This window comes from Penicillium maclennaniae (assembly GCF_028827695.1).
Source record: "Penicillium maclennaniae strain IBT 15551 chromosome Unknown utg000006l:1.0-2513246.0:1.0-2515036.0, whole genome shotgun sequence".
NCBI classification, from domain to species: Eukaryota; Fungi; Ascomycota; class Eurotiomycetes; order Eurotiales; family Aspergillaceae; genus Penicillium; species Penicillium maclennaniae.
Window position 1 is genome coordinate 612,997 of NW_026623218.1, and position 12,394 is coordinate 625,390.

General features: G+C 53.0%; 7 protein-coding genes across 7 annotated transcripts; 4 read left to right on the forward strand and 3 right to left on the reverse strand.

Annotated features, from left to right (window-relative positions):
* Positions 1-40: 40 nt before the first annotated feature.
* Positions 41-1,670, reverse strand: N7477_006478 (glutamyl-tRNA(Gln) amidotransferase subunit HER2; the record flags this gene model as incomplete). Its single annotated transcript, XM_056968141.1, has 3 exons — positions 41-1,088; positions 1,153-1,321; positions 1,535-1,670. 3 exons carry the CDS (start codon positions 1,668-1,670, stop codon positions 41-43), a joined length of 1,353 nt encoding a protein of 450 aa, XP_056820937.1.
* A 714-nt stretch (positions 1,671-2,384) lies between these two features.
* N7477_006479 (enoyl-[acyl-carrier-protein] reductase) lies at positions 2,385-3,690 on the forward strand (the record flags this gene model as incomplete). The annotated part of the gene is made up of 2 exons (XM_056968142.1): positions 2,385-2,593; positions 2,646-3,690. 2 exons carry the CDS (start codon positions 2,385-2,387, stop codon positions 3,688-3,690), a joined length of 1,254 nt encoding a protein of 417 aa, XP_056820938.1.
* A 159-nt stretch (positions 3,691-3,849) lies between these two features.
* Positions 3,850-5,751, reverse strand: N7477_006480 (metallophosphoesterase family protein; the record flags this gene model as incomplete). Its single annotated transcript, XM_056968143.1, has 2 exons — positions 3,850-5,545; positions 5,585-5,751. The coding sequence occupies 2 exons, from the start codon at positions 5,749-5,751 to the stop codon at positions 3,850-3,852; spliced, it is 1,863 nt and encodes a 620-aa protein (XP_056820939.1).
* Positions 5,752-6,109: 358 nt separating this feature from the next.
* Positions 6,110-7,457, forward strand: N7477_006481 (pyruvate dehydrogenase (acetyl-transferring) subunit E1 beta; the record flags this gene model as incomplete). Its single annotated transcript, XM_056968144.1, has 4 exons — positions 6,110-6,348; positions 6,431-6,554; positions 6,626-6,912; positions 6,986-7,457. The coding sequence occupies 4 exons, from the start codon at positions 6,110-6,112 to the stop codon at positions 7,455-7,457; spliced, it is 1,122 nt and encodes a 373-aa protein (XP_056820940.1).
* Positions 7,458-7,791: 334 nt separating this feature from the next.
* On the reverse strand, positions 7,792-8,505 carry N7477_006482 (putative C2H2 finger domain protein; the record flags this gene model as incomplete). Its single annotated transcript, XM_056968145.1, has 3 exons — positions 7,792-8,355; positions 8,420-8,446; positions 8,497-8,505. 3 exons carry the CDS (start codon positions 8,503-8,505, stop codon positions 7,792-7,794), a joined length of 600 nt encoding a protein of 199 aa, XP_056820941.1.
* Positions 8,506-8,710: 205 nt separating this feature from the next.
* Positions 8,711-9,763, forward strand: N7477_006483 (uncharacterized protein; the record flags this gene model as incomplete). Its single annotated transcript, XM_056968146.1, has 3 exons — positions 8,711-8,779; positions 8,806-8,917; positions 8,979-9,763. The coding sequence occupies 3 exons, from the start codon at positions 8,711-8,713 to the stop codon at positions 9,761-9,763; spliced, it is 966 nt and encodes a 321-aa protein (XP_056820942.1).
* A 361-nt stretch (positions 9,764-10,124) lies between these two features.
* N7477_006484 (tRNA (guanine26-N2)-dimethyltransferase) lies at positions 10,125-12,342 on the forward strand (the record flags this gene model as incomplete). The annotated part of the gene is made up of 2 exons (XM_056968147.1): positions 10,125-12,061; positions 12,198-12,342. The coding sequence occupies 2 exons, from the start codon at positions 10,125-10,127 to the stop codon at positions 12,340-12,342; spliced, it is 2,082 nt and encodes a 693-aa protein (XP_056820943.1).
* Between the last annotated feature and the right edge of the window lie 52 nt (positions 12,343-12,394).

A 12,394-nucleotide genomic window follows, 5' to 3' on the forward strand; every position in this document is an offset into this window, starting at 1 on the left:
GTTATATATATATGAAACAGGTTGAGCTTGCTATAGGCTCTCAAAAACTTTTGCCCTCGAGCAATCCGCCAACCTTCATGACCAACTCGTCATCTCCGTACTGGCCCACGACTTGGATACCAGCAAGATCACCAGCGCCCGAATCGTGTGAAGAATGTGAGTTTGTTACCGGGACGGAAATCGCTGGCAAGCCTGCGAGACTGGCGGGGACCGTGAAGACATCGTTGACATAGGCATCCAAAGAAGATGAACCACTAGAGGGCCCTGTCACGTCGGACAGTCGAGGCGGCGATGACGGCGCAGTGGGACATACCAGAACATCAACCTGTTCTGCACTGAGGCTAGCGTCCTGAGCTGCAGCCAATGGGTGTTCAGCAGCGAACACGGCGTTGAAATCCTGCTGGACCAACCGCCGGACACGCTGTGCCTGGATGAAGTAGTTGTCCATAGCATCAGCGCTCAAGCTGAATGTACCTAGCAAGATTCTTCGCTTCACCTCATCGCCAAACCCCCTTCCGCGCGTGTTTGCATAAAGGTAGCCGTCCGGCTGTCCGTCGCTGTCTGGTCCCTCCGCCCGGGTACCGTATCGTACACCATCGTACTTGGACAGGTTCGACGATGCCTCGGCGGGGGCCAGGACATAGTATGCTGATAGTGCATGCTTGGTGGCTGGTAGGGAAACAGAGTGAATGGTATGTCCTTGCTCCTGCAAATGGGTCAGGGACTGTAGCCAGGCACGGCGAACTGACGGTGTGAGCTCGGAGATATTGTATTCTATCGGGAATCCTATTCGGAGAGGAGTTGAGGTTAATCGAGATGCGAGTCGAGGGGCCTGGAGCTGGGACAAAATCCGTGACCTTGTGGAAGTAGGGAGACTGGTCGGGTCGCGTGCGTCATGCTGATTGAGGATACGGAAGACGTCCTGAACCCTAGACGTTCTTTTTCCTATAATTCCAACCGTGTCCAGGGAGTTGGCATATGCGACAACGCCCCATCGTGATATTAGCCCGTAGGACGGCTTGAAGCCAACGGTCCCCGTGTATGCAGCAGGAAGCCGGACAGAGCCTCCTGTGTCTGTTCCAAGTGCACTGTAGCATTTTGAACCCAGTCAATAGCCAGTTCTAGGCCCCGATGTATGTGTCCGGTACTCACGCATAGCATTGATCTGCAGCCACGGCTACCGCGCTCCCACCAGAACTACCACCAGCGGAGAGGTCGTGTCCGCTGTCATCCCGTCGCGAGTTATTCACGGGTCCAAATCGCGAATTCGTAGAATGTGAACCCATCCCGAACTCATCCAGGTTGGTCTTACCAGCCACGACTGCCCGGCATTCTCTAGTTGTTCGATCACTGTGGCATTGAATGGGCTAGTAAAGTTGCTCAAAATGCCCGAGCCGCATGTCGTCGGAAGGTCGCGCGTGCAGATGTTATCTTTAATGGAGATCAAGCGGCCATCTATGGGGGGAGCTGGAAGTTCCTGTTCCAGCAATCTTCTGTTAGTCATTGGTTACTGAACTGAGGTTGATGGACGCACCTTGCTCGCGACGCTTGTCTGCTTGCTTGACGCGGTCCAACCACTGTCCCGAACGGGGCAGTGGGGTTATGAAAGCATTGAGCTTGTGTGCATGTTGATTAGCGATGCATTTCTCTGCTTCGCGTAAAAGGGACATTTAGAACCGTGACTCGTGAAGGTGTGTGTCGACCGCGGGCGGAAACCGATAAATCGATATCCAGATGGCCCGTGCTTCTGCCTGGCAATGATCTATGAGAACCTGCTTTTGTGGTCTTTGAAGCAATTTACAGTATTATATTAATTATCTTGGTAATTCATTCCACAAGGCTTGCAATTTTCTATTTACTGATTTCCATTTCAACATTCTCAACGTGCTGATATACAACTTAGACTGTCTTACACACAAGCACCCGCGGGTCGACATAGGCTCTCACGCATCCTAGAGCCTCCCAGATCTAAGCTAGAAAGGGACTCTGATCCCCCCCAAGGTTTGACATAGAGCATCAGGCTAAATATATTTTCGCAGGATTGTAAAGAAACCTTGATTTTTTGTATTCAAGCAAAGAAAGCCCGTCGTGTAAGATCGCTAGTGGACCTCGGAAAACGAAGCCGAGCTATCCAGCAAGCCGCAAGGTCGACATTATATCCCTTAGTGAAACGGAAAATAACAACAGAAAATACCGAATTCCGAACAGATCGGGTCAAGATGAAAACATTCGAGCAAATTCTTCTGTGGGGTAATACTTCCGAGCGGACGAGAAATGTATAGCCTGGCAGCTTCCTTCGGGCCGAGCTAAACCGCCAAATAGACGTCATCTTCCCATTCCCTTCCGGCCTTTGTTTCTTCCACCAACATCCACCTATAGCCAAAATGTTGTCGCATGGTATCATAAGAGCTGCAGCCAACGGTGCTCGTGCCTCCGGTGCCGCTCGAGTTGCGATTTTCCCGGTCGCCGCTAAAGCTCAATGCGCTGGAGTCACATTTTCCGTCGACGGCCGAAGGCGCATTTCTATGTACGGCTACACACAGGCAAAAGCGTTGATCTACTCGAAATACGGCGAGCCAAAGGATGTCCTCAAGTATGACTTGTTCCTGTGAAACTCATGATTCCATGAACTGACCACTCTTTAGCCTTCACAAGCATTCGATCTCTGCTCCGCACGGTACCCAGGTGAACCTCCGTCTTCTCGCCGCGCCTATGAATCCCGCCGATGTCAACCAGATCCAAGGTGTTTATCCTAGCAAGCCTCCGTTTGAGACGACGCTGGGAACTGCTGAGCCGTCGGCTGTGGGTGGTAACGAGGGAGCGTTCGAGGTCATTTCAACGGGTGCGGGCGTGAAGAACCTGTCCAAGGGCGATTGGGTCATTATGAAGCGCACTGGTCAGGGGACCTGGCGAACGCACGCTCAGATGGACGAGTCACAGCTTATCCGCATCGAGAACAAGGAGGGCTTGACTCCCATCCAGATCGGTACTGTCAGTGTCAACCCGGTTACCGCGTACCGGATGATTCGTGACTTCTGTGAGTGGGACTGGATGCGCGCTGGGGAGGAATGGATGATCCAGAATGGTGCCAACAGTGGCGTCGGACGCGCTGCTATCCAATTGAGCCGCGAGTGGGGTATCAAGACTCTCAACGTAATCCGTCAGCGGAAGACAACCGAAGAGACGGAGGCCCTCAAACAGGAACTCAAAGATCTAGGTGCTAACGTCGTTGTGACTGAAGAAGAGATGCTGAATGGTGGTTTCCGGGATATGGTCAAAGAGGTTACTCGTCAGGGCCGGGAGCCCATTCGTCTAGCCTTGAACTGCGTCGGTGGAAAGAATGCCACGGCTCTGGCGAAGACTCTGGCTCCAGACTCCCATATGGTGACCTATGGGGCCATGTCGAAGCAGCCGGTTGCGCTACCCTCTGGCATTTTGATCTTCAAAAATCTCGTGTTTGACGGATTCTGGGTTAGCAAGTGGGGTGACAAGAACCCCCAGCTCAAGGAGAACACCATCAAGGATGTGCTCCAGCTTACCCGAACAGGCCGCTTCAAGGATATTCCTGTCGACAAAGTCGAGTGGAACTGGAAGTCCGAGGGCCCCCAGCTGGCCGAGAACGTGCAGGGCACTCTGGGTGGCTACCGCAGTGGAAAGGGTGTTTTCACCTTCACCGGCGGCGACGAGTAAAAAAGTCGATGTACCATATGGTCAGGCAGTATTTCTACATAGGCGTTATATGACTACTGTGTTGCCAGTGACTGGCATACCCGGAAGAGAAAAAGCAGTGTAGTAGACTGAGAATATCTTGTGTTACATCTCGAGGTCAGGACTCAGTACATAAGTGGATCACCCGCATTTCCAGTGCTTCTTCACCCACGCTAAAAGCAAATCAGTCAATGTCGTCGACGGCATGTATACCTCACTGTCCTTGAAGAAATCGACATCAAGGCTGGCAAATTTGGCAGCCATCGCCAAGTGCGGCTGGATGAACTCAATGTATATGAGATCGACCGTCTTTGGTACTCCCGACTTGTCGGCTGACAGCAAGGTTTGGATACAGTTGGGAACTTCGTAGAAGGCAATGGGCGAGTGAACGGTATCATCTCCATCAGTTCCTGCATCATCCTTGGTCGTATACCCCGGCAGAATGTTCTCATCTAGGCTATCGGCTGAGAGATGGGCTTGGTGTGACCCTGCCATGTCATAGACTAGCCGCGGGTTCAGATCATCTTCTTCAACAACTTCAGCATTGAAGTATGTAGCTCGAGCAAGATTTTCAGGACGTGATAAAGGGAGGAGCTTTGAGTCTGACTCGAGCGTTTCTAGAACCTTGGGCTGCTTGTTGAGGACCTCCATCATCAGTTGCACCTTTTCGTAAGGGACGTCCTTTACGTAGCGGAAACTGTTGGTGAATGGTGATATAGTCCATATGGTATCTTGCGTGAACTCGCCCTTGAGAATGTCGAATCGCAAGGCACCCGTATTCAATATGGCCACTGAAGGGACCTCACCACGAGATTCATCTTTAAGAGAATCAGGCAGCACCTTGGTCTGCAGCCACGTGAAGACACTGTCTGGGTTTGGGTAAGGAACTCGGGACGTCCAAAGGGTTCGTGGAACACAGCCATGGACGTGATCCAGTCGAAGAGCACTCCGAGATTCAGCAATGAGTTGAGAAACGTTGAGGCCACTTTCAGTCGGAAAGGACTCTTCATCTAGGCCAGTATGTTGGTAAAAAGAGTAGAGATTGTTGTCAATATATCGTCGCCTAAATACGGGGCTCGATGCAACACTTGGCTGATCACCTGTAGAAAGCCCGTCAATCGACGCAAAACCGATTGTCTCCATGAACCGGCCACTGGCAAGAGCAAAGGCCTTGGAATCGTATTTTGCGTAATCGCGAATGTGCTGGTGGCCGCCGAAGAATTGGATTGGAGTGTCCCAGCGAATTCCCCGAATTTCTTCAAATATGGCCCGATATTCGGGCGAATGCGCCGGGACGTGGCCGGCGATTAAGAATAGATCGACTTCCGCGTCCCGGACAGCCTCCTGGAACCAATCTTCTTTGATAGTCTTTTCCACTGGCTGAACCACAGTATTATTATAATTCCCGTTAAAATCAAACAAGAAGCCGAACGCTACGATGCGGATGCCCTGGTTCTTGGTAGTAAACTTTTTGAATCGCGGGGCGAGCGGGACTAGTTCGTTAGTTTCGGGATGTCTGATATCAATATTGGAGGCAAGGTATTTGCCCCGGAAATTAGGAACAGTAGTCAGGAATTCGGCCTCCGACGTGTTCTGTTTGTAAAGTTCATGGTTCCCAGATGTGATCACATCGATGTGTTGATGATGGAGAATCTCCGAGAGATAAATGCCTTTGGGCTCGGACGAGTCATAGAGACCGTTGCCCTCGACGCGATCTCCGGTATCGATGACCAGTAAGTCTTGGCCCTGCGCCTCTACCTTTTCCCGCATGCGCGTCGCGAACGAAACATAGTCCCCCCCAGTCCGCCGAGTATGAAGGTCTGCGACGCGCATCAGTCTGGTTTAGAGCCTACAGCACAGACACTGCGTAACATACTCCTCTAGATGACCGGCCAGCCAGCCATGGGTATCGGTAGTATGAAGGAAATTCAGTTGTCCGAGCTCGAGAGCTCGAAGGGGCGCGGAGATGGGAGCGGGCGCGGAGGGCTGAGCGGCGAGCGCCGACGGGAAAGATACGATCCAGGGCAACACCGCGAACAACATGTCGTATAGCCCCCCTATGAGAGCAGAATTTCGGGAGAACCGAATCTTTTTATTTGGTAGACAGGATAGAATCGGATGAGATACTGAGAGAAGTCAAGAGAGATGCAAGGATATAGCTATAGAACGAGTAACATGAGGAAGCTCCTACGGTTACGGAAGGAGCTGCCGGTGAGGTGCTGACTCAGCGCCCAACATCTTCGGATTTGCATCTCAAAGATTCAAGCGCGGTCTTCCCGTTTTCCCAACCTTGAAACTTTTGGTCTTCAATCGCCTCTGCGGTTTCTCTTGAACCTTGCGGACCTTCCAATTGTTGCTTCCCTTCCTTCTCTCTCTTCGACTTCCATCCTAACTCTCCGCCATGGCCGCTCCCCGTCTTTTCCGCCCAGCGCTGGCTTCGCGCCTGGCTTCCACCCCTCTTCGCTCTGCGTTCGCCAAGTCGTGCGCTCCTTCATTCATTCGCGCTCGCGGATATGCTTCGGAATCCGGTACCAAGGATGTCACAGTCCGTGACGCTCTGAACGAGGCTCTGGCCGAGGAGCTGGAGCTCAATCAGAAGACTTTCATTCTGGGTGAGGAGGTCGCACAGTACAACGGAGCGTAAGGAATCTCTCTCCATTCTCCAGAAGGGGAACTGTCTGGTCGAAGACATTTATCGCTGACCTGGATCTCTTTTCCGCAGTTACAAGGTGACACGAGGACTCTTGGACCGCTTCGGCCCCAAGCGGGTTATCGATACCCCCATTACTGAGGCCGGTTTCACCGGTCTCGCCGTTGGCGCTGCTCTGGCTGGTCTGCACCCCATTGTGAGTGATTTTGGAGCCTGCAATCGAAAAAGACAAGACCGGGGAAACTGATTTGTCGGATCTCCTTCTAGTGCGAGTTCATGACCTTCAACTTCGCCATGCAGGCCATCGATCAGATTATCAACTCCGCCGCTAAGACTCACTACATGTCCGGTGGTATCCAGCCCTGCAACGTGACTTTCCGTGGCCCCAACGGGTTTGCCGCCGGTGTCGCCGCTCAGCACTCCCAGGACTACTCCGCCTGGTACGGCAGCATTCCCGGTCTCAAGGTCGTCTCCCCCTGGAGCTCCGAGGACGCCAAGGGTCTCCTGAAGGCTGCTATTCGTGACCCCAATCCCGTCGTAGTTCTCGAGAACGAGTGAGTGATGACCCAAATAACTTTTTTTTCTTCCCAAGGAGATCGATCCGTGGAACTGACAGGTTAATCTTAGGCTTATGTACGGCCAGGCTTTCCCCATGAGCGAGGCCGCCCAGAAGAACGATTTCGTCCTGCCCATTGGCAAGGCCAAGATCGAGCGCTCTGGCAAGGACCTCACCATCGTCTCTGTCTCTCGCTGTGTCGGCCAGTCCCTCACCGCCGCCGCCGAGCTCAAGCAGAAGTATGGTGTTGACGCCGAGGTTCTCAACCTGCGCTCCATTAAGCCCCTCGATGTCGAGGCCATCATCGCATCCGTTAAGAAGACCGGCCGCCTGATGGTCGTCGAGTCCGGCTACCCCATGTTCGGTGTCGCCTCCGAAATCATGGCTCTCGCCATGGAGTACGGCTTCGACTACTTGACTGCCCCTGCCGTCCGTGTCACCGGTGCTGAGGTCCCCACTCCCTACGCTCACGGTCTCGAGAACATGGCCTTCCCCCAGGAGGACACCATCGTTAAGCAGGCCGCCAAGCTCCTGCGGTTGTAAGTGCAGCGCCCGAGCGCGTAATAAAACCATGTGCCTAGTACCATTCCATCTGTCTCATTTTATATTTGTTTGTTCCCCCATCATGTCGTTGTTTATTCTCGCCTAGGCAGATCTTGGAAAGCTGTGTACGATTACCTTCTCCGGGTCTGTGCCTCGTTCCTCACCCAGCGTAAATGCTTTTGTTGTGTCTTAGATTGATAGACATTGGAAGTTACAATTTTTCTTTCCATTCAGGTCATTATAGATTTGTGAAAAGTTTCATGCAAGGTAGTTGCCCAAACACCATGCCCTGATCCAACGCCCCAGATGCACATGGAGTATACATGCGAGTTGGTCATGTAGAGCCGAGACCGACACACTCCGCAAAACAGCCTGTTGGTTGACGGGGGTCATAGTATCCGCCTCCGTCTCGATCCCGCGCATACTCCTGGTCTGTATCACTTTCGCCATCTTCTCGCACTGGCTCAGAAACCGGCTTCGATGACACACGCGGTGGTTCTTTGGCGGTGGTGGATTCCTCCTCCTCCTCATCGTCGCCTAAGACGTTCTTTTTCACCGGCGCTGCGGGACCACCTTTGACAGCGGCGAAAGAACTCTTGAAACCACCTTTCTTGAAACCTCCTCCGCTCTTCGCACCAGTGACCCCTCCACTTGGAACTGGGCCACCGACAGGTGCATCAATGACCTTTAACCCGGCCTCCGCATCGGCCTTGCGCTCCGCGCGACGGGCCTTCTCCGCGGCATTTGGGTCGCGGGAAAGCTGCTTGAGGTCCTGAAGACGTTTGCGATGTTGGTGATCATATGAAGAGATATGTGCCTCGTACTCTGGGTGCCGTGAGTATGATTTATTGCATAGCGTGCATGTGAAGGCGCTGAGCGCGGACCGCGCCGACTCGGTCTATTCCTGTCAGTGGACGTGACTTGCGAAGAATGGGGTGTTGATGGCTATCTATGAATCGTACTTTAGGAGCAGGATTAGTGAAACCTCTCTAATTACATGTTAGCAGGCGATAGAGTAGGCAAGGTCCAGGGAAGATACCGGCGCCATTTATGTGAAGTGGTGGGAGAAGCAGAGTTAGGCCTATCAGAGACGTCCCGTTGGGCGGACTCGAAGCAAGATCGTCGTCCCAGACTTTTCCTTGTTTTGCCTTCATCTTTTCTTCTTTTATCGACGAGCACCTTGTACGAGTGATGAGTTTTTGATATACGAATTTCCCTTTTCTCTTCAATTGGTCACGAACACTCGGCCCACAATGAACGTCAAACCACAAGACATCGACACCAAGTCGGTCATTTCCATGCAAGAGCTAGACCCCTCGCCCGTGGACGACTCCACCCCGATCTTGAGACACTCGAAAGCGGCGAGTACTTCCCTCAGCCCGAGGCAGACAAGCCGAAGCGTACCTGTGGATTTTCGGCCCCGAAATTAGGTCTCCGAGCCCACCGGTGGGATGCATTGTGTATGTTGCGCTCAATCCCGCGTAAACCTTCACACTCACATTTTCTAATCAATACATGCAGTGTCTGGCCTTCAAAAATACTCGACCTACCCACCGACGGCCTTCTTCGTGCTGCACTTCGCTAACACCGCACTCTTCCCACTTGTGACCCGCTCCGTGCCCGCAAGCGAGCCCTATCTCCTGCTCACGCGACCAATCTACCAGGCTCCAGGCCTGGAGCATCTCATTCTCACAATTCCAGTCCTGACACATATCATCTCTGGAATCGGTCTGCGCAATATCCGTGCATCACGACGCGCTCGGTTATACGGCGCGGAGACACGCGCTCAGCGATCATTGCTCTCCTCCTGGCCTCGATTCTCTCTTCAAGCTCGCACAGGGTATTTCGTTGCGCCATTGATTGGTCTTCATGTGCTGGTCAACCGTGCTACACCGTTGATCGTGGAAGGCGGGAGTTCCGGTGTGGGTTTGGGCTATGTTGCCCATGGTATTGCGCGCAGTCCAGTGTTCTGGAACCTTTTCTACTTGCTATTTGTCACTGCCAGCGTGTGGCACTTTGTCGGCGGTTGGGCTACTTGGATGGGCTGGAGAGTGACTACAGCCCGCAAAGAGCGCAACAGCAAGGGATCGCTAGAAGGCTATCTGGGCTATCCCGAAAACCAAGACCGCGCGAAGAGACAGCGCAAGATGTGGTGGATAGTCAATGGGATTGCCGCAGCAGGTGCGGCTCTCTGGCTGGCTGGCGCCCTCGGTATTGTTGGACGTGCAGGTGAAGGCTCGGGTTGGGAAGCGCAAGGGTGGAATGAGATGTATCGTCAAGTGCCTATCATTGGCGATTGGTTATGAGGGGATAATGGAGGATGATATGAACATACATTGTACTCTAGCATGTAATTACGACTAATCATTAATCGTGTATTGTGACTCTCGATCGAAGTATCTCAAGATGCTGGCTGCACGCGACTCGACAGCGCGAATAAGAGCTCAAACCATAGGCGTGTGAGGGCTTCACACCCAATCTTGATGAAATTCTCGAAGACTTGTAGTTTATTCAAGAATGCTCATAGTCGAATGAACAATCTGCAGCGTGTGTTTTCCATCCATATTCATTGAGGCTCGTAGTTCCATAGTGGGCGGTGACTCGGTCCGTGCGAGGAATCTTTTTTCCTCCGACGCCGCGCATTTTCACTATCAACGCACCTCGTCCATGACCTTACGACTCTCCATCTTCACCTTGGCTCGACGATGCGCACTTGATAGATCCGTTGCTAGCGCACAGATTCTACGAACAAATACCTCTCCCCAGTTATTCCAGAGGCCATTCTGCCAATCGAGGACAATGGAGAGCTCCACCGATACCTCCAAGTTGGTGCAATTCCAAGGCACAGATTACCAGGTGATTAAAGAGGGCCGCGCGCATATTCTTAACCCTCCTGCGCAAGAAGCCGCTTCGAAGGCAACGCGGAGGGACCTCAGAGAGGAAGACGAGTCGCAATCCGTTTTCTACAACCCGATCCAACAGTTCAATCGCGACTTGAGTGTCCTTGCCATTCGGGCCTACGGAGAGTCTCTGTTAGAGTCAAAAAAGCAGAAGTTCAAGAAACGCATACAAGGGAAGAAGAGGAAGCGTGAGGTGGACTCCGAGGATCAAGCATCCAAGTCTGCCACGGATGGTGCCAATGAAGTGAAGCCGGAGGGCGAGCAGACTGGAAACGCAAAGCAAGAGGCACAGTCTGACTCGGAGCCTTCTTACACAATTCTGGATGCTCTTTCCGCGACGGGCCTGCGCGCACTTCGCTATGCCTCGGAGCTTCCGGTGTCCAGAGTCGTGGCCAATGACTTGTCCGCCTCTGCCATCAGATCGATGAAGACGAACATTGAATATAATGGGCTGCAAGATCGGATCCAACCTAATCTCGGTGATGCGCGCACATACATGTATAGCTTGGGCGCACTTCAGAAATTCGACGTGATCGATTTGGACCCTTACGGCACCGCATCCCCATTCATTGATGCTGCCATCCAGGGTGTCAGGGACGGTGGATTGCTCTGTGTCACTTGCACTGATGCTGGCGTTTGGGCCTCGACTGGATATCCAGAAAAAGCATTCTCCTTGTACGGAGGTGTTTCGATCAAGGGCTCGCACTCTCATGAGGGTGGATTGCGGTTGATTTTGAACTCTCTTGCCATGTCTGCTGCCAAGTACGGACTTGCCATTGAGCCCCTACTTTCTCTGTCAATCGATTTCTACGCCCGTGTGTTTGTCCGAGTGTACCGCTCCCCTGCTATGGTCAAGTTCACTGCCGGCAACACAATGCTTGTGTACAACTGCGATTCTGGATGTGGCGCTTGGAGCACGCAACCCATCGCCGCCACGAAGCAAAGGCTTGACAAGAAGGGTAACCCCTTCTACCACTTTGGTCTGGCGCAGGGTCCTTCAGCTGGCACGCACTGCGAGCACTGCGGCTTCAAGACTCACATCGCGGGACCTATGTGGGGAGGCCCGCTGCACAACCCTCACTTCATCCAAAAGATCCTGGCTATTCTCCCCACTCTCGATCCCGAAACATACCAGACAATTCCTCGAATTGAGGGCATGCTAACCACTGCGTTGGAAGAGGATCTGGATCTCACTCCTGTTGCGGCCAAAGCCGGCCAGCAACCAACCTCCGACGCTGAGACAGCCGACACCATTTCCCAAGACTCTGAGTATCCCGCCATCATTCCCCGGATGGATCCTGCTGCATTGGAAAAATATCCTTTCTACTTCAACCTCGGCTTCCTTTCCAAAGTCCTCCACTGCGCCACTATTCCCATGGATGAATTTCGCGGCGCCGTCCGCTCTTGTGGCTACCGCACTACTCGGAGTCATGCTAAACCGAACTCCATCCGCACTGATGCTCCTTGGAGTGTGATCTGGGAGATCATGCGTGAATGGGTTCGCCTGCACTCTCCCATCAAGGAAAGCTCCGTCAAACCCGGCACTCCCGGCGCCGCAATCATGGCGAAGAGCCGCGACAACTTGCGCAAGATGCACGAAGGCGACCAGTGGCTGGCACAGCTGAAGAGGGATCTTCTCGATGCTGTTGAGTCCGGCAAAGATGTCAGTGACCTGATCACCAAGGTGGAAGCATCTCTGTACCGGTCTGGATCACGACAAGCGTTGAAGCCCGCCGTAGGCTCCTCAGACGAGGTGCTCCCTGATCCCAATGAGCCCAAGCCTGCAAATACCATGAAGCCAAGCACTATCGCGCGACCTTTTGAACGGCCGCACCCTAAGTACTCTGGACATTAAGTTTGATGCAGCGCTGGGCCGTGAGGCGTCAGCTGCACACACGAAAAAGCGCTTGGTGCGGTATCAACTGAACCCGCGTGCCAACTGGGGCCCGCTGAACCGTGCTGCCGTGGCATCGAAGCGATCATGAGATGTTTATTCAGTTGTTGTAGATATTAAGAAAGCCCCTTCGTCCACAATTA